The 21,083-nt window shown below is 34.6% G+C and overlaps 1 protein-coding gene across 1 annotated transcript; it reads right to left on the reverse strand.

Moving 5' to 3' along the window:
- Nucleotides 1-11,721: 11,721 nt before the first annotated feature.
- LOC130700052 (uncharacterized) lies at nucleotides 11,722-17,099 on the reverse strand. The gene is made up of 2 exons (XM_057522056.1): nucleotides 14,827-17,099; nucleotides 11,722-14,764 (listed from the first exon to the last, which is right to left on the reverse strand). The coding sequence occupies exons 1-2, from the start codon at nucleotides 17,097-17,099 to the stop codon at nucleotides 11,722-11,724; spliced, it is 5,316 nt and encodes a 1,771-aa protein (XP_057378039.1).
- Between the last annotated feature and the right edge of the window lie 3,984 nt (nucleotides 17,100-21,083).

Below are 21,083 nucleotides of genomic sequence, written 5' to 3' on the forward strand. Positions count from 1 at the left end.
TATCAAATATACGTGTATTCAATGTGAATATAATATAGTGTGATAGAATCAGTTTCAATATCTACATTCAAACAGCATCAAATATACGTGTATTCAATGTGAATATAGTGTGATACAGTGAGTTTCAATATCTACATTCAAACAGCATCAAATATACGTGTATTCAATGTGAATATAGTGTGATACAGTGAGTTTCAATATCTACATTCAAACAGCATCAAATATACGTGTATTCAATGTGAATATAGTGTGATACAGTGAGTTTCAATATCTACATTCAAACAGCATCAAATATACGTGTATTCAATGTGAATATAGTGTGATACAGTGAGTTTCAATGATATAGTGAGTTTCAATATCTACATTCAAACAGCATCAAATATACGTGTATTCAATGTGAATATCGTGTGATACAGTGGTGTTACAGAATCAGTTTCAATATCTACATTCAAACAGCATCAAATATACGTGTATTCAATGTGAATATAGTGTTATAGAATCAGTTTCATGATCTACATTCAAACAGCATCAAATATACGTGTATTTTATGTGAATATAGTGTTACAGAATCAGTTTCAATATCTACATTCAAACAGCATCAAATATACGTGTATTCAATGTGAATATAGTGTGATACAGTGAGTTTCAATATCTACATTCAAACAGCATCAAATATACGTGTATTCAATGTGAATATAGTGTGATACAGTGAGTTTCAATATCTACATTCAAACAGCATCAAATATACGTGTATTCAATGTGAATATAGTGTTATAGAATGAGTTTCAATATCTACATTCAAACAGCATCAAATATACGTGTATTCAATGTGAATATAGTGTTATACAATGAGTTTCAATATCTACATTCAAACAGCATCAAATATACGTGTATTCAATGTGAATATAGTGTGATACAGTGAGTTTCAATATCTACATTCAAACAGCATCAAATATACGTGTATTCAATGTGAATATAGTGTGATACAATCAGTTTCAATATCTACATTCAAACAGCATCAAATATACGTGTATTCAATGTGAATATAGTGTTATAGAATCAGTTTCAATATCTACATTCAAACAGCATCAAATATACGTGTATTCAATGTGAATATAGTGTGATACAGTGAGTTTCAATATCTACATTCAAACAGCATCAAATATACGTGTATTCAATGTGAATATAGTGTTATACAATGAGTTTCAATATCTACATTCAAACAGCATCAAATATACGTGTATTCAATGTGAATATAGTGTTATACAGTGAGTTTCAATATCTACATTCAAACAGCATCAAATATACGTGTATTCAATGTGAATATAGTGTTATAGAATCAGTTTCAATATCTACATTCAAACAGCATCAAATATACGTGTATTCAATGTGAATATAGTGTTATAGAATCAGTTTCAATATCTACATTCAAACAGCATCAAATATACGTGTATTCAATGTGAATATAGTGTTATAGAATCAGTTTCAATATCTACATTCAAACAGCATCAAATATACGTGTATTCAATGTGAATATAGTGTTATAGAATCAGTTTCAATATCTACATTCAAACAGCATCAAATATACGTGTATTCAATGTGAATATAGTGTTATAGAATCAGTTTCAATATCTACATTCAAACAGCATCAAATATACGTGTATTCAATGTGAATATAGTGTGATACAGTGAGTTTCAATATCTACATTCAAACAGCATCAAATATACGTGTATTCAATGTGAATATAGTGTTATACAGTGAGTTTCAATATCTACATTCAAACAGCATCAAATATACGTGTATTCAATGTGAATATAGTGTTATAGAATGAGTTTCAATATCTACATTCAAACAGCATCAAATATACGTGTATTCAATGTGAATATAGTGTGATACAGTGAGTTTCAATATCTACATTCAAACAGCATCAAATATACGTGTATTCAATGTGAATATAGTGTTACAGAATGAGTTTCATAATGTACATTCAAACAGTATCAAATATACGTGTATTCAATGTGAATATAGTGTGATACAGTGAGTTTCAATATCTACATTCAAACAGCATCAAATATACGTGTATTCAATGTGAATATAGTGTTATAGAATCAGTTTCAATATCTACATTCAAACAGCATCAAATATACGTGTATTCAATGTGAATATAGTGTGATACAGTGAGTTTCAATATCTACATTCAAACAGCATCAAATATACGTGTATTCAATGTGAATATAGTGTGATACAGTGAGTTTCAATATCTACATTCAAACAGCATCAAATATACGTGTATTCAATGTGAATATAGTGTTATAGAATCAGTTTCAATATCTACATTCAAACAGCATCAAATATACGTGTATTCAATGTGAATATAGTGTTATACAATGAGTTTCAATATCTACATTCAAACAGCATCAAATATACGTGTATTCAATGTGAATATAGTGTTATAGAATCAGTTTCAATATCTACATTCAAACAGCATCAAATATACGTGTATTCAATGTGAATATAGTGTTACAGAATCAGTTTCAATATCTACATTCAAACATTACCAAATATACGTGTTTTAAATGTGTATATAGTATGTTACAGTGAGTTTCAATATCTACATTCAAACAGCATCAAATATACGTGTATTCAATGTGAATATAGTGTTATACAGTGAGTTTCAATATCTACATTCAAACAGCATCAAATATACGTGTATTCAATGTGAATATAGTGTTATAGAATCAGTTTCAATATCTACATTCAAACAGCATCAAATATACGTGTATTCAATGTGAATATAGTGTTATAGAATGAGTTTCAATATCTACATTCAAACAGCATCAAATATACGTGTATTCAATGTGAATATAGTGTGATACAGTGAGTTTCAATATCTACATTCAAACAGCATCAAATATACGTGTATTCAATGTGAATATAGTGTTATACAGTGAGTTTCAATATCTACATTCAAACAGCATCAAATATACGTGTATTCAATGTGAATATAGTGTTATAGAATCAGTTTCAATATCTACATTCAAACAGCATCAAATATACGTGTATTCAATGTGAATATAGTGTTATAGAATCAGTTTCAATATCTACATTCAAACAGCATCAAATATACGTGTATTCAATGTGAATATAGTGTTATACAGTGAGTTTCAATATCTACATTCAAACAGCATCAAAGATACGTGTATTCAATGTGAATATAGTGTTATAGAATGAGTTTCAATATCTACATTCAAACAGCATCAAATATACGTGTATTCAATGTGAATATAGTGTTATAGAATCAGTTTCAATATCTACATTCAAACAGCATCAAATATACGTGTATTCAATGTGAATATAGTGTTACAGAATCAGTTTCAATATCTACATTCAAACAGCATCAAATATACGTGTATTCAATGTGAATATAGTGTGATACAGTGAGTTTCAATATCTACATTCAAACAGCATCAAATATACGTGTATTCAATGTGAATATAGTGTTATAGAATCAGTTTCAATATCTACATTCAAACAGCATCAAATATACGTGTATTCAATGTGAATATAGTGTTATACAATCAGTTGTAATGATCTACATTCAAACAGCATCAAATATACGTGTATTCATTGTGAATATAGTGTGATACAATGAGTTTCAATATCTACATTCAAACAGCATCAAATATACGTGTATTCAATGTGAATATAGTGTTATAGAATCAGTTTCAATATCTACATTCAAACAGCATCAAATATACGTGTATTCAATGTGAATATAGTGTTATACAGTGAGTTTCAATATCTACATTCAAACAGCATCAAATATACGTGTATTCAATGTGAATATAGTGTTATACATGAGTTTCAATATCTACATTCAAACAGCATCAAATATACGTGTATTCAATGTGAATATAGTGTTATAGAATCAGTTTCAATATCTACATTCAAACAGCATCAAATATACGTGTATTCAATGTGAATATAGTGTTATAGAATCAGTTTCAATATCTACATTCAAACAGCATCAAATATACGTGTATTCAATGTGAATATAGTGTTATAGATACAGTGAGTTTCAATATCTACATTCAAACAGCATCAAATATACGTGTATTCAATGTGAATATAGTGTTATACAGTGAGTTTCAATATCAACATTCAAACAGTATCAAATAAACGTGTATTCAATGTGAATATAGTGTTATAGAGTGAGTTTCAATATCTACATTCAAACAGCATCAAATATACGTGTATTCAATGTGAATATAGTGTTATAGAATCAGTTTCAATATCTACATTCAAACAGCATCAAATATACGTGTATTCAATGTGAATATAGTGTTATAGAATCATTTTCTTAATGTACATTCAAACAGCATCAAATATACGTGTATTCAATGTGAATATAGTGTTATACAGTGAGTTTCAATATCTACATTCAAACAGCATCAAATATACGTGTATTCAATGTGAATATAGTGTTATAGAATCAGTTTCAATATCTACATTCAAACAGCATCAAATATACGTGTATTCAATGTGAATATAGTGTTATAGAATCAATTTCATGATCTACATTCAAACAGCATCAAATATACGTGTATTCAATGTGAATATAGTGTGATACAATAAGTTTCAATATCTACAATCAAACAGCATCAAATATACGTGTATTCAATGTGAATATAGTGTTACAGAATCAGTTTCAATATCTACATTCAAACAGCATCAAATATACGTGTATTCAATGTGAATATAGTGTGATACAGTGAGTTTAATATCTACATTCAAACAGCATCAAATATACGTGTATTCAATGTGAATATAGTGTTATAGAATGAGTTTCAATATCTACATTCAAACAGCATCAAATATACGTGTATTCAATGTGAATATAGTGTTATACAATGAGTTTCAATATCTACATTCAAACAGCATCAAATATACGTGTATTCAATGTGAATATAGTGTGATACAGTGAGTTTCAATATCTACATTCAAACAGCATCAAATATACGTGTATTCAATGTGAATATAGTGTTATAGAATACAGTGAGTTTCAATATCTACATTCAAACAGCATCAAATATACGTGTATTCAATGTGAATATAGTGTTATAGTGAATCAGTTTCAATATCTACATTCAAACAGCATCAAATATACGTGTATTCAATGTGAATATAGTGTGATAGAATCAGTTTCAATATCTACATTCAAACAGCATCAAATATACGTGTATTCAATGTGAATATAGTGTTATAGAATCAGTTTCAATATCTACATTCAAACAGCATCAAATATACGTGTATTCAATGTGAATATAGTGTGATACAGTGAGTTTCAATATCTACATTCAAACAGCATCAAATATACGTGTATTCAATGTGAATATAGTGTTATACAATGAGTTTCAATATCTACATTCAAACAGCATCAAATATACGTGTATTCAATGTGAATATAGTGTTATAGAATCAGTTTCAATATCTACATTCAAACAGCATCAAATATACGTGTATTCAATGTGAATATAGTGTTACAGAATCAGTTTCAATATGTACATTCAAACAGTATCAAATATACGTGTATTCAATGTGAATATAGTGTGATACAGTGAGTTTCAATATCTACATTCTAACAGCATCAAATATACGTGTATTCACTGTGAATATAGTGTTATACAATGAGTTTCAATATCTACATTCAAACAGCATCAAATATACGTGTATTCAATGTGAATATAGTGTGATACAGTGAGTTTCAATATCTACATTCAAACAGCATCAAATATACGTGTATTCAATGTGAATATAGTGTTATACAATCAGTTTCAATATCTACATTCAAACAGCATCAAATATACGTGTATTCAATGTGAATATAGTGTTATAGAATCAGTTTCAATATCTACATTCAAACAGCATCAAATATACGTGTATTCAATGTGAATATAGTGTGATACAGTGAGTTTCAATATCTACATTCAAACAGCATCAAATATACGTGTATTCAATGTGAATATAGTGTGATACAGTGAGTTTCAATATCTACATTCAAACAGCATCAAATATACGTGTATTCAATGTGAATATAGTGTTATAGAATCAGTTTCAATATCTACATTCAAACAGCATCAAATATACGTGTATTCAATGTGAATATAGTGTTATAGAATCAGTTTCAATATCTACATTCAAACAGCATCAAATATACGTGTATTCAATGTGAATATAGTGTGATACAGTGAGTTTCAATATCTACATTCAAACAGCATCAAATATACGTGTATTCAATGTGAATATAGTGTGATACAGTGAGTTTCAATATCTACATTCAAACAGCATCAAATATACGTGTATTCAATGTGAATATAGTGTTATAGAATCAGTTTATAGAATTAGTTTCATGATCTAAATACAAACAGTATCAAATATACGTGTATTTAATGTGAATATAGTGTGATACAGTGAGTTTCAATATCTACATTCAAACAGCATTAAATATACGTGTATTCAATGTGAATATAGTGTTATAGAATCAGCTTCATGATCTACATTCAAACAGCATCAAATATACGTGTATTCAATGTGAATATAGTGTTATAGAATCAGTTTCATGATCTAAATTCAAACAGTATCAAATATACCTGTATTCAATGTGAATATAGTGTGATACAGTGAGTTTCAATATCTACATTCAAACAGCATCAAATATACGTGTATTCAATGTGAATATAGTGTGATACAGTGAGTTTCAATATCTACATTCAAACAGCATCAAATATACGTGTATTTAATGTGAATATAGTGTTATAGAATCAGTTTCAATATCTACATTCAAACAGCATCAAATATACGTGTATTCAATGTGAATATAGTGTTATAGAATCAGTTTCATGATCTACATTCAAACAGCATCAAATATACGTGTATTCAATGTGAATATAGTGTGATATAATAAGTGACATGATCTACATTCAAACAGCATCAAATATACTTGTATTCAATGTGAATATAGTGTGATACAGTGAGTTTCAATATCTACATTGAAATAGCATCAAATATACGTGTATTCAATGTGAATATAGTGTTATAGAATCAGTTTCATGATCTACATTCAAACAGCATCAAATATACGTGTATTCAATGTGAATATAGTGTGATACAGTGAGTTTCAATATCTACATTCAAACAGCATCAAATATACGTGTATTCAATGTGAATATAGTGTTATAGAATCAGTTTCAATATCTACATTCAAACAGCATCAAATATACGTGTATTCAATGTGAATATAGTGTGATACAGTGAATATCAATATCTACATTCAAACAGCATCAAATATACGTGTATTCAATGTGAATATAGTGTTACAGAAGCAGTTTCATGATCTACATTCAAATAGCATCAAATATACGTGTATTCAATGTGAATATAGTGTGATACAGTGAGTTTCAATATCTACAATCAAACAGCATCAAATGTACGTGTATTCAATGTGAATATAGTGTTATAGAATCAGTTTCATGATCTACATTCAAACAGCATCAAATATACGTGTATTCAATGTGAATATAGTGTGATACAGTGAGTTTCAATATCTACATTCAAACAGCATCAAATATACGTGTATTCAATGTGAATATAGTGTTATAGAATCAGTTTCATGATCTACATTCAAACAGCATCAAATATACGTGTATTCAATGTGAATATAGTGTTATACAATCAGTTTCAATATCTACATACAAACAGCATCAAATATACTTGTATTCAATGTGAATATAGTGTGATACAGTGAGTTTCAATATCTACATTCAAACAGCATCAAATATACGTGTATTCAATGTAAATATAGTGTTATAGAACCAGTTTCAATATCTACATTCAAACAGCATCAAATATACGTGTATTCAATGTGAATATAGTGTTATAGAATCAGTTTCATGAGCTAAATTCAAACAGTATCAAATATACGTGTATTCAATGTGAATATAGTGTGATACAGTGAGTTTGGATATCTACATTCAAACAGCAACAAATATACGTGTATTCAATGTGAATATAGTGTTATAGAATCAGTTTCAATATCTACATTCAAACAGCAACAAATAAACGTGTATTCAATGTGAATATAGTGTTATAGAATCAGTTTCATTATCTAAATTCAAACAGTATCAAATATACGTGTATTCAATGTGAATATAGTGTGATACAGTGAGTTTCAATATCTACATTCAAACAGCATCAAATATACGTTTATTCAATGTGAATATAGTGTTATAGAATCAGTTTCAATATCTACATTCAAACAGCATCAAATATACCTGTATTCAATGTGAATATAGTGTGATAGAATCAGTTTCAATATCTACATTCAAACAGCATCAAATATACGTGTATTCAATGTGAATATAGTGTTATAGAACCAGTTTCAATATCTACATTCAAACAGCATCAAATATACGTGTATTCAATGTGAATATAGTGTTATAGAATCAGTTTCATGATCTAAATTCAAACAGTATCAAATATACGTGTATTCAATGTGAATATAGTGTGATACAGTGAGTTTCAATATCTACATTCAAACAGCATCAAATATACGTGTATTCAATGTGAATATAGTGTTATAGAATCAGTTTCATGATCTACATTCAAACAGCATCAAATATACGTGTATTCAATGTGAATATAGTGTTATAGAATCAGTTTCATTATCTAAATTCAAACAGTATCAAATATACGTGTATTCAATGTGAATATAGTGTGATACAGTGAGTTTCAATAGATACATTCAAACAGCATTAAAAATACGTTTATTCAATGTGAATATAGTGTGATACAGTGAGTTTCGAAATCTACATTCAAACAGTATCAAATATACCTGTATTCAATGTGAATATAGTGTGATACAGTGAGTTTCAATATCTACATTCAAACAGCATCAAATATACGTGTATTCAATGTGAATATAGTGTTATAGAATCAGTTTCATAATCTAAATTCAAACAGTTTCAAATATACGTGTATTTAATGTGAATATAGTGTGATACAGTGAGTTTCAATATCTATATTCAAACAGCATCAAATATACGTGTATTCAATGTGAATATAGTGTTATAGAATCAGTTTCATGATCTACATACAAACAGCATCAAATATACGTGTATTCAATGTGAATATAGTGTTATAGAATCAGTTTCATGATCTAAATTCAAACAGTATCAAATATACGTGTATTCAATGTGAATATAGTGTGATACAGTGAGTTTCAATATTCAATGTGAATATAGTGTTATAGAATCATTCAAACAGCATCAAATATACGTGTATTCAATGTGAATATCGTGTGATACAGTGAGTTTCAATATCTACATTCAAACAGCATCAAATATACGTGTATTCAATGTGAATATAGTGTGATACAGTGAGTTTCAATATCTACATTCAAACAGCATCAAATATACGTGTATTCAATGTGAATATAGTGTGATACAGTGAGTTTCAATATCTACATTCAAACAGCATCAAATATACGTGTATTCAATGTGAATATAGTGTTATAGAATCAGTTTCATGATCGAAATTCAAACAGTATCAAATATACGTGTATTCAATGTGAATATAGTGTGATACAGTGAGATTCAATATCTACATTCAAACAGAATCAAATATACGTGTATTCAATGTGAATATAGTGTTATAGAATCAGTTTCATGATCTACCTTCAAACAGTATCAAATATACGTGTATTTAATGTGAATATAGTGTGATACAGTGAGATTCAATATCTACATTCAAACAGCATCAAATATACGTGTATTCAATGTGAATATAGTGTTATAGAATCAGTTTCATGATCTACATTCAAACAGCATCAAATATACGTGTATTCAATGTGAATATAGTGTTATAGAATCAGTTTCAATATCTACATTCAAACAGCATCAAATATACTTGTATTCAATGTGAATATAGTGTGATACAGTGAGTTTCAATATCTACATTGAAATAGCATCAAATATACGTGTATTCAATGTGAATATAGTGTTATAGAAGCAGTTTCATGATCTACATTCAAACAGCATCAAATATACGTGTATTCAATGTGAATATAGTGTGATACAGTGAGTTTCAATATCTACATTCAAACAGCATCAAATATACGTGTATTCAATGTGAATATAGTGTTATAGAATCAGTTTCAATATCTACATTCAAACAGCATCAAATATACGTGTATTCAATGTGAATATAGTGTGATACAGTGAATATCAATATCTACATTCAAACAGCATCAAATATACGTGTATTCAATGTGAATATAGTGTTACAGAAGCAGTTTCATGATCTACATTCAAATAGCATCAAATATACGTGTATTCAATGTGAATATAGTTTGATACAGTGAGTTTCAATATCTACAATCAAACAGCATCAAATGTACGTGTATTCAATGTGAATATAGTGTTATAGAATCAGTTTCATGATCTACATTCAAACAGCATCAAATATACGTGTATTCAATGTGAATATAGTGTGATACAGTGAGTTTCAATATCTACATTCAAACAGCATCAAATATACGTGTATTCAATGTGAATATAGTGTTATAGAATCAGTTTCATGATCTACATTCAAACAGCATCAAATATACGTGTATTCAATGTGAATATAGTGTTATAGAATCAGTTTCAATATCTACATACAAACAGTATCAAATATACTTGTATTCAATGTGAATATAGTGTGATACAGTGAGTTTCAATATCTACATTCAAACAGCATCAAATATACGTGTATTCAATGTAAATATAGTGTTATAGAATCAGTTTCATGATCTACATTCAAACAGCATCAAATATACGTGTATTCAATGTGAATATAGTGTTATATAATCAGTTTCAATATCTACATTCAAACAGCATCAAATATACTTGTATTCAATGTGAATATAGTGTGATACAGTGAGTTTCAATATCTACATTGAAATAGCATCAAATATACGTGTATTCAATGTGAATATAGTGTTATAGAAGCAGTTTCATGATCTACATTCAAACAGCATCAAATATACGTGTATTCAATGTGAATATAGTGTGATACAGTGAGTTTCAATATCTACATTCAAACAGCATCAAATATACGTGTATTCAATGTGAATATAGTGTTATAGAATCAGTTTCAATATCTACATTCAAACAGCATCAAATATACGTGTATTCAATGTGAATATAGTGTGATACAGTGAATATCAATATCTACATTCAAACAGCATCAAATATACGTGTATTCAATGTGAATATAGTGTTACAGAAGCAGTTTCATGATCTACATTCAAATAGCATCAAATATACGTGTATTCAATGTGAATATAGTGTGATACAGTGAGTTTCAATATCTACAATCAAACAGCATCAAATGTACGTGTATTCAATCTGTCTCACGCAATGACGACAGACAGATCTACTTCAGAAGATCTGACGATGGGACTTTTACGTTTGCTCAGATTGACAGTGACGTTTTGGCTGTGTTTTATTTTACTGACTAAAGCGTGGCAGACGATCTTTCCACTATTACATAAGAGTGTGGGAAACGAGAAGAAAGGTGGGCTAAACGGTAACTAAATATTCGCCGCACCATCGCTCCCCCTACTGATAGATTGGAAAACATGACAAATGGGAAAGCTTCAGTAAATCAATGACGGCGTAGGACTATTTGGGTCGATCTCCGGGAACTCTGTTCGGCTCGTCTTGTAGACCTCCCTCTTCGGTGCGAGACGAAGCTTCCAGCAAACAAAGTCGGTGGACTGGACGCACAAAGACTGCGCCTTCGGTTTGCACCTCCACGACACGAATGAGTCCGTCAGCTCCAGGGAACGTCTTCGATACGCTGCCGATCTTCCACTGACCCCGCGGGACGTTAGGATCGATCAACATAACCACGTCATTTACTGACATGTTTCGGTGCTTGGTCTTCCACTTCTTGCGAGGGGCTAAAGACGGCAGGTAATACTTGGTCCATAAATCCCAAAACAAGTTCATCATACGCTGGACGTATCGAAATTGTTCACGGGGAAGCACGTCGTCAAACGAGCCGGCAGGTAGATCAGACGTGGGGGGACGATTCATGAAATCGTTTGGTGTCAGCGGTCTGAGATCGGCGGGGTCCGTACTAGTGTAGGTAAGCGGTGGGCTGTTTAATAGTCCAGCAATCTCCGCTAAGATAGTCCGAAGTGTTTCATCAGAGGGGAATCGGAGGCCTTTCTTCTCAGTTTCCAAAGCACGGTACAACGCCTTTTTCGTCGAACGAACAAGACTTTCGTGGGCTCCGCCAAAATGTGGAGCGCGAGGAGGTTGGAATCGCCAGTCGATCGCCTTTTCGGTTTTGAACCTTGTTAAATCTTCGCTGCTATGCAATTCATTAACAAGGGAATTCAGCTCACGCTCGGCTCCTACGAAGTTGGTTCCGTTGTCCGAATGAACGGTTCTTGGCTTGGTGTAGATGCCTATGAAACGTCTCAGAGCAAGGAGGAAGTCGTCTGATGACAGGGAAAAGGCAAGTTCAAGGTGCACGGCCCTCGTAACAAGACAGGTGAAAAGGGCTCCATAACGTTTGTTTACCCTATTCCGTCCAGGGCTGGTCTCTAGCGGCCCAAAGTAATCCACTGCCGTGTGTGTGAACGGACTGGCAAGTGACTCGAGGCGTTCAGACGGAATTTCTCCCATCATTTGTGCTGCCGGGGCCGCGCGTTCTCGTATGCATTCTGTACAGTTGTGACGTATCCTTTTAACTGCTTCTCTCCCCCGTACGACCCAGAAATGTTGAAGAAGTTTGGAGAACAGGTAGTCCGTTCCTGCGTGATGCATCTCTCGATGCAGGGCGGAAATGATATTCTCAGTTAGTGGGTGTTTGCTGGGCAATAACGGAGGGTGGAGAACATCGTAGGGCAACTTCGCTCGTCCGATCCGGCCGCCAAGTCTCAAGAGTCCGTCCTTTCCCAGCCATGGACTTAGAGCGAGGAGATGAGACGTCGATTTTAAAGTTTTCCCATTCTCCAGTCGATGCAGGTCGTCGCCAAAAGCCTCTTGCTGACAAATCTTTATAATGTTTAAGAATTCACCTTCTAGTCTCAGCACCGAAGACAGGTTGGTCTGATCAATGGACAGGGTCGACCAATTGTAGGTCACCGACGATTTCGAGTGGTTAATCTTGCTTGATTTGATTTCTTCATTGACGACCATCCACGGTAAGTCTTTTGGCCACTCGTCCTCCATCTTGAAAAGGAAGTCGGGGCCTTCCATCCAGACCTTAGGTAGAACTTCGTCATCGATCGCTGAACGTGTTGCGGTGTCGGCTGGGTTCAGGCGCCCCGGTACAAACCTCCATTCTTCCGTTTCGGTGATGGTCTGTATTTCACCCACTCTGTTGGCTACGAACACTTGGTATGATGAGGCGGATGCTCTGACCCAGTTCCTAACCGTGCTACTGTCGGTCCAAAACCGGCGAGCGGTGACCGATCGCGTCAAGGAACTCTGCACAAATTTGGCGAGACGGGCACCTAGTAGCGCGGCGTTGAGCTCCAGCTTCGGGACGGATAGAGTTTTCATCGGCGCAAGCTTTGTGCAAGCTTTGATCTGCGAACACCGTATTCGTCCATCTTCCCACACGTTCCGTATGTACACAACGGCCGCGTAGGCTTCCTCCGAGGCGTCGCAAAAGATGTGTAGCTGCGAGCTGGTGATCTTTGTTTCATCCGGGAACAGGCATCGGTTGAAAGTGGCTTCGGGTAGTCTGCTTAAAAGTCGAAACCAGGATCGCCACCACGCTGCTTCATCCTCGCTAACCTCGTCCGACCAGTCTAGTCCTTTAATCCCGATCTCTCTTAGCTTGATCTTTGCTTTTATGATGAAGGGTGAAGCCGTCCCAAGCGGGTCAAATACACTTGCGACCTTACTGGTCAAACCGGCCCGAGTGTATTTTAGGTCATCACAGGTTCTAGCACTGAACCCCAACGAATCCGATGCGATATTCCAAGTGATACCAAGAACAGTATCAGGACCACTATTGGTGAGCGCATGAGGTCGTGTCGTCGCGGCTAATATCGTTGCATTCTTCGTAATTTCCCGGATGAAACGCTTGGAGTTGGAAATCCATCCTTGAAGGTGTAAGTCTGCTGAAGCGAGAACTTTAGTGACGGCTTCCGCTTCTTTCAGCCCTAGAGCCACGGTCGGCGCAGACCCTAGATAGTCGTCCACGTACATTTTCCGCAGAATCGCCTGGACTACGAGTTCATCTGCGCCTGCGTCGATGGCGGCCCGTCTTGTCGTCTGGATGGCCACGAACGGCGAGCAGCTAGCTCCAAACGGCAAACGGTTCATCCTGTAGACAACCGGTTTCTCGGAGGGAGTTTCTTGCCACAAGAAAAAAAAGTATGGAGTGTCGCACGACCTCAACCGAAAACGGCTGAACATAGCTTCGACATCTGACGCCCAAGCGACCTCTCCTTCTCTAAACTGTATAAGGACTGCGGGAAGCGATGGCTGAAGGGCAGGTCCACTTAGGATGGCATCGTTCAGGCACTTGCCTCTATGCATGGCAGCGGCGTCGAAGACAACACGAAGTTTCGTCCCTTTGTACACTCCGTGATGGGATAGGAAGTATTTAACGGTGTCCGCGGAAGGATTGTCGACCTTGGAGGCATAGCCTTTTGTGAAAGTCTTCTGTAAAGCGGCTCGATAATCCAGATAGAAAGACCTGTTTTTTCGAATTTCCTCAAAAGGCTTTTGAGCCTAAGCTCCGCGCTGCTCCGATTACACTCGAAATTTGGTTCACCGACTCGCCACGTGATTGGCACCTCGTAACCGGTCTCTAATTTTCTTGTCTCGTCTTCTAGGATCTTAACGGCTCGCTGGTCATCAATAGATAGGGCGGCGGTCTGGTATTCCGTTCCGAAGTTCTCGGTATCGCAGAATCGGCGTAACTCGTTTGCAATTTCCGTTAGTGAGGTACTACTGGACACATGATGTAACCGAATGGTGTAGACGGAAGATTCGGCACCGATGACACCTCTCACAATCCAACCTAGACGGGTGCGGGATGCGACGGGTTCATCTTCTCTGCCGACCCTGGATTCCAGCGTTGCGACTAGATGACCATAATCCATCCCGAGCAGAATGTCTATTCGTCCACCAGAAATCCCAATCGGTAGATCGGACAGATGTGGCCACTCTAACTTAAGTCGAGACCAGTCGATCACTGGCGTTGGACTTGCCACCGTTGGAAGCGTTGAGGCTTGGAGATCGAATGATTCAACGGAATCCGCACGAAGCTTAATGTCCACTCTCCGTGATCGGTAGTGGTTCACTACATGGCCAGCTCCGTCTACCGCCAATATCTGCCGATCACCGCGTAATTTCAAACGGTGCGCAAAATCCTCCCTAATCAAAGTCGTGTCGCTCCCCTCATCCACGAAGACGTTGGCTGGGAAAACTGATCCGTCTTCCGTGATGACGTTGAGCCTCACCATTCCCATGACAACTTGGCGCCGTTGGGGTTGCTTAGATCGTAGAGTATTGTTTCGTGAGCCATCAGTTACTTCCCGGGATGGATCATGTAGAAGGGCGTGATGCCACATCTTGCAGTTAGGGTAGCGGCAAGTCTTCTTAACTCGACAGTCTCTTGCAGAATGCCTCGTACCGAAACAGCTATAGCATAACCGATGTCTGGCACAAAAGCTGACCCTGTCTCCTACAAGAAGAGCTTTGAATTCGTTGCAGTCTTGAACCCGATGATGACCTTCGCACTTAAAGCAATACGGTTGGATAGATCCTAGGCGGGTCATCTTTTCGTCTACTTGGAACTTTGAGGAGCTCTGATGGGTGCGAGCTGGACGCTGCCTATGGTTGATGCTTCCGGCGGCTGGTTGCAATTGGTCTGCTGCCAAACTATACGCGTTCTGGTAGGCTGAGGGGCGTAGACATAGCCAATTTCCGAAATTGTTAAGGCTTCTCTCGTCTATGGTTTCTCTTCGATCGGCATTCCAAGCTAATCTATCTTGTAACTGGAGCTTGAGACAGATTCTCTCGATTAAGTCCGCTGAAGATGTTTCACCGATACGATTTAGGTCAAAGAGGTGGGTCCGGATCTTCTCGGAAAATCGTTTGAAGCTGGAAGGGTCATTTCTTAACTCCAGTCGTTCGATAGCTTGGAAGTGGGCTGCCCTCATGACATCTCTTCTACCACAGTTTTGTTTCAGTCTCACCAATGCTTCGATGTATGCCGCCTCTCCTCCACCAAGACCATGGACAATATCAACGCAGTCGCCTCTCAGACTGCGCTTCAATAACGCGAGTTTTTCTCCTGGAGATTTTGCAGTGTCGTGAACGAGAGCACGAAAAAGGTCTATCCAGCAAAACCATTCAAGTGCTTTCCCACTATAAGGTTCCAGTTCTGCTTTTACCGAGGCATGAGCCCCTCTTCCCATCCAATTGTGAGGTGGCAGTTGTCCTGCACTGTAAAGGTCTATCCAGACGTCGGGCGCTTGATCGTGGTCTTCAACAAGCTCGTTTGTGGGCCATCTTTGGCGATCGGCACACCATCTCTGAACGTTTCCGTTATTGGGATCTCCAAAAGGAATTCCGGTTTCGGCGTTGACATTTAAACTTTGTAGCCTTATTTCTACTTCTCTCAGCTCTGCTTCTCGACGATCGAATGAACTCCGTCGACCATTCTCTGCTTCTCGTAAAGACATTGGCTGTTGGTTATGGTGGCTGCGTGCAACACTAGAGCGATGAGAGCTGTGATCGTCCTCTCTCTGATTACTACTCTGTAGTGGCATGTGTAGACTAGCAATAACCGATGGCTCGTCATTTACTCTTGCTTGCAAATATTGCTCTAAGTCATCTGCTACCGTTCCTACTTGTTGTATGTAGCGTAGATGTAAGGCTTGTTGATGGTCGACTTCGAGTTGTTCCTCATTCTCAAGAATACGGTCATTCAATTCTCTTGCCTCATTTAGCAGAGTTTCTACATGCTTGCAGAGGCCCTTCAAGGCCCCTCTTGATCCTCGTGCTTGTATAGTTGTATACATCTGAGTACAGGTACTCGTGATCTGACGGCGTGTATTAGTCCTGAGCCTCTACAATCTCAGCAGGTCTCTGTGAACTACATCTTCATTCACAGGTGCAACGGGAACGAATGCTTCTGAGATGGGAGCAGGTGTTACCGGTCTGTCCATTGTACTCAATTGGCTGACTTCACAATTATTGCAAGATATGGAATCTGTATACGCTCCGGTTCGAAGGACCAATGGTAACTCAGCAATCTCTGTGCAATTATTGTTGGTCGGTAGTACAAGGTCTTAATTTATTTACCGATCTGATATGGTTTGTTCCACAAGTTACTAAACTATCTGTCTCACTCAATGGCGACAGACAGATCTACTTCAGAATATCTGACGATGGGACTTTTACGTTTGCTCAGATTGACAGTGACGTTTTGGCTGTGTTTTATTTTACTGACTAAAACGTGGCAGACGATCTTTCCACTATTACATAAGAGTGTGGGAAACGAGAAGAAAGGTGGGCTAAACGGTAACTAAATATTCGCCGCACCAGTATCAAATATACGTGTATTTAATGTAAATATAGTGTGATACAGTGAGTTTCAATATCTACATTCAAACAGCATCAAATATACGTGTATTCAATGTGAATATAGTGTGATAGAGTGAGTTTCAATATCTTAATTCAAACAGCATCAAATATACGTGTATTCAATGTGAATATAGTGTGATACAGTGAGTTTCAATATCTACATTGAAACAGCATCAAATATATGTGTATTCAATGTGAATATAGTGTGATACAGTGAGTTTCAATATCTACATTCAAACAGCATCAAATATACGTGTCTTTAATGTGAATATAGTGTTATAGAATCAGTTTCAATATCTACATTCAAACAGCATCAAATATACGTGTATTCAATGTGAATATAGTGTTATAGAATTAGTTTCATGATCTACATTCAAACAGCATCAAATATACTTGTATTCAATGTGAATATACTGTGATACAGTGAGTTTCATGATCTACATTCAAACAGTATCAAATATAGGTGTATTCAATGTGAATATAGTGTGATACAGTGAGTTTCAATATCTACGTTCAAACAGCATCAAATATACGTGTATTCAATGTGAATATAGTGTGATACACTGAGTTTCAATATATACATTCAAACAGCATCAAATATACGTGTATTCAATGTGAATATAGTGTTATAAAATCAGTTTCATGATCTAAATTCAAACAGTATCAAATATACGTGTATTTAATGTGAATATAGTGTGATACAGTGAGTTTCAATATCTACATTCAAACAGCATCAAATATACGTGTATTCAATGTGAATATAGTGTTATAGAACCAGTTTCAATATCTACATTCAAACAGCATCAAATATACGTGTATTCAATGTGAATATAGTGTTATAGAATCAGTTTCATGATCTAAATTCAAACAGTATCAAATATACGTGTATTCAATGTGAATATAGTGTGATACAGTGAGTTTGGATATCTACATTCAAACAGCAACAAATATACGTGTATTCAATGTGAATATAGTGTTATACAATCAGTTTCAATATCTACATTCAAACAGCAACAAATATACGTGTATTCAATGTGAATATAGTGTTATAGAATCAGTTTCATTATCTAAATTCAAACAGTATCAAATATACGTGTATTCAATGTGAATATAGTGTGATACAGTGAGTTTCAATAGATACATTGAAACAGCATTAAAAATAGGTTTATTCAATGTGAATATAGTGTGATACAGTGAGTTTCGAAATCTACATTCAAACAGTATCAAATATACCTGTATTCAATGTGAATATAGTGTGATACAGTGAGTTTCAATATCTACATTCAAACAGCATCAAATATACGTGTATTCAATGTGAATATAGTGTTATAGAATCAGTTTCAATATCTACATTCAAACAGCATCAAATAAACGTGTATTCAATGTGAATATAGTGTTATAGAATCAGTTTCATGATCTACATTCAAACAGCATCAAATATACGTGTATTCAATGTGAATATAGTGTTACAGAAGCAGTTTCATGATCTACATTCAAACAGCATCAAATATACGTGTATTCAATGTGAATATAGTGTGATACAGTGAGTTTCAATATCTACAATCAAACAGCATCAAATGTACGTGTATTCAATGTGAATATAGTGTTATAGAATCAGTTTCATGATCTACATTCAAACAGCATCAAATATACGTGTATTCAATGTGAATATAGTGTGATACAGTGAGTTTCAATATCTACATTCAAACAGCATCAAATATACGTGTATTCTATGTGAATATAGTGTGATACAGTGAGTTTCAATATCTACATTCAAACAGCATCAAATATACGTGTATTCAATGTGAATATAGTGTTATAGAATCATTTCATGATCTAAATTCAAACAGTATCAAATATATGTGTATTCAATGTGAATATAGTGTGATACAGTGAGTTTCAATATCTACATTCAAACAGCATCAAATATACGTGTATTCAATGTGAATATAGTGTTATAGAATCAGTTTCATAATCTAAATTCAAACAGTATCAAATATACGTGTATTTAATGTGAATATAGTGTGATACAGTGAGTTTCAATATCTATATTCAAACAGCATCAAATATACGTGTATTCAATGTGAATATAGTGTTATAGAATCAGTTTCATGATCTACATTCAAACAGCATCAAATAAACGTGTATTCAATGTGAATATAGTGTTATAGAATCAGTTTCATGATCTACATACAAACAGCATCAAATATACGTGTATTCAATGTGAATATAGTGTTATAGAATCAGTTTCATGATCTAAATTCAAACAGTATCAAATATACGTGTATTCAATGTGAATATAGTGTGATACAGTGAGTTTCAATATCTACATTCAAACAGCATCAAATATACGTGTAGTCAATGTGAATATAGTGTTATAGAACCAGTTTCAATATCTACATTCAAACAGCATCAAATATACGTGTATTCAATGTGAATATAGTGTGATACAGTGAATATCAATATCTACATTCAAATAGCATCAAATATACGTGTATTCAATGTGAATATAGTGTTACAGAAGCAGTTTCATGATCTACATTCAAACAGCATCAAATATACGTGTATTCAATGTGAATATAGTGTGATACAGTGAGTTTCAATATCTACAATCAAACAGCATCAAATGTACGTGTATTCAATGTGAATATAGTGTTATAGAATCAGTTTCATGATCTACATTCAAACAGCATCAAATATACGTGTATTCAATGTGAATATAGTGTGATACAGTGAGTTTCAATATCTACATTCAAACAGCATCAAATATACGTGTATTCAATGTGAATATAGTGTGATACAGTGAGTTTCAATATCTACATTCAAACAGCATCAAATATACGTGTATTCAATGTGAATATAGTGTTATAGAATCAGTTTCAATGTCTATTCAATGTCTACATTCAAACAGCATCAAATATACGTGTATTCAATGTGAATATAGTGTTATAGAACCAGTTTCAATATCTACATTCAAACAGCATCAAATATACGTGTATTCAATGTGAATATAGTGTGATACAGTGAGTTTCAATATCTACATTCAAACAGCATCAAATATACGTGTATTCAATGTGAATATAGTGTGATAGAATCAGTTTCAATATCTACATTCAAACAGCATCAAATATACGTGTATTCAATGTGAATATAGTGTTATAGAATGAGTTTCATATCTACATTCAAACAGCATCAAATATACGTGTATTCAATGTGAATATAGTGTGATACAGTGAGTTTCAATATCTACATTCAAACAGCATCAAATATACGTGTATTCAATGTGAATATAGTGTTATACAGTGAGTTTCAATATCTACATTCAAACAGCATCAAATATACGTGTATTCAATGTGAATATAGTGTTATAGAATCAGTTTCAATGATCTACATTCAAACAGTATCAAATATACGTGTAT

This window comes from Daphnia carinata, chromosome 3 (assembly GCF_022539665.2).
Source record: "Daphnia carinata strain CSIRO-1 chromosome 3, CSIRO_AGI_Dcar_HiC_V3, whole genome shotgun sequence".
Taxonomy (NCBI): domain Eukaryota; kingdom Metazoa; phylum Arthropoda; class Branchiopoda; order Diplostraca; family Daphniidae; genus Daphnia; species Daphnia carinata.

Coding starts and splice junctions, on each gene's coding strand:
- LOC130700052 (XM_057522056.1), bottom strand. CDS start 17,099: ATGTATACAACTATACAAGCACGAGGATCAAGAGGGGCCTTGAAGGGC. Junction 14,765..14,826: donor GTCGGTGAACCAAATTTCGA/GTGTAATCGGAG, acceptor TCGAAAAAACAG/GTCTTTCTATCTGGATTATC.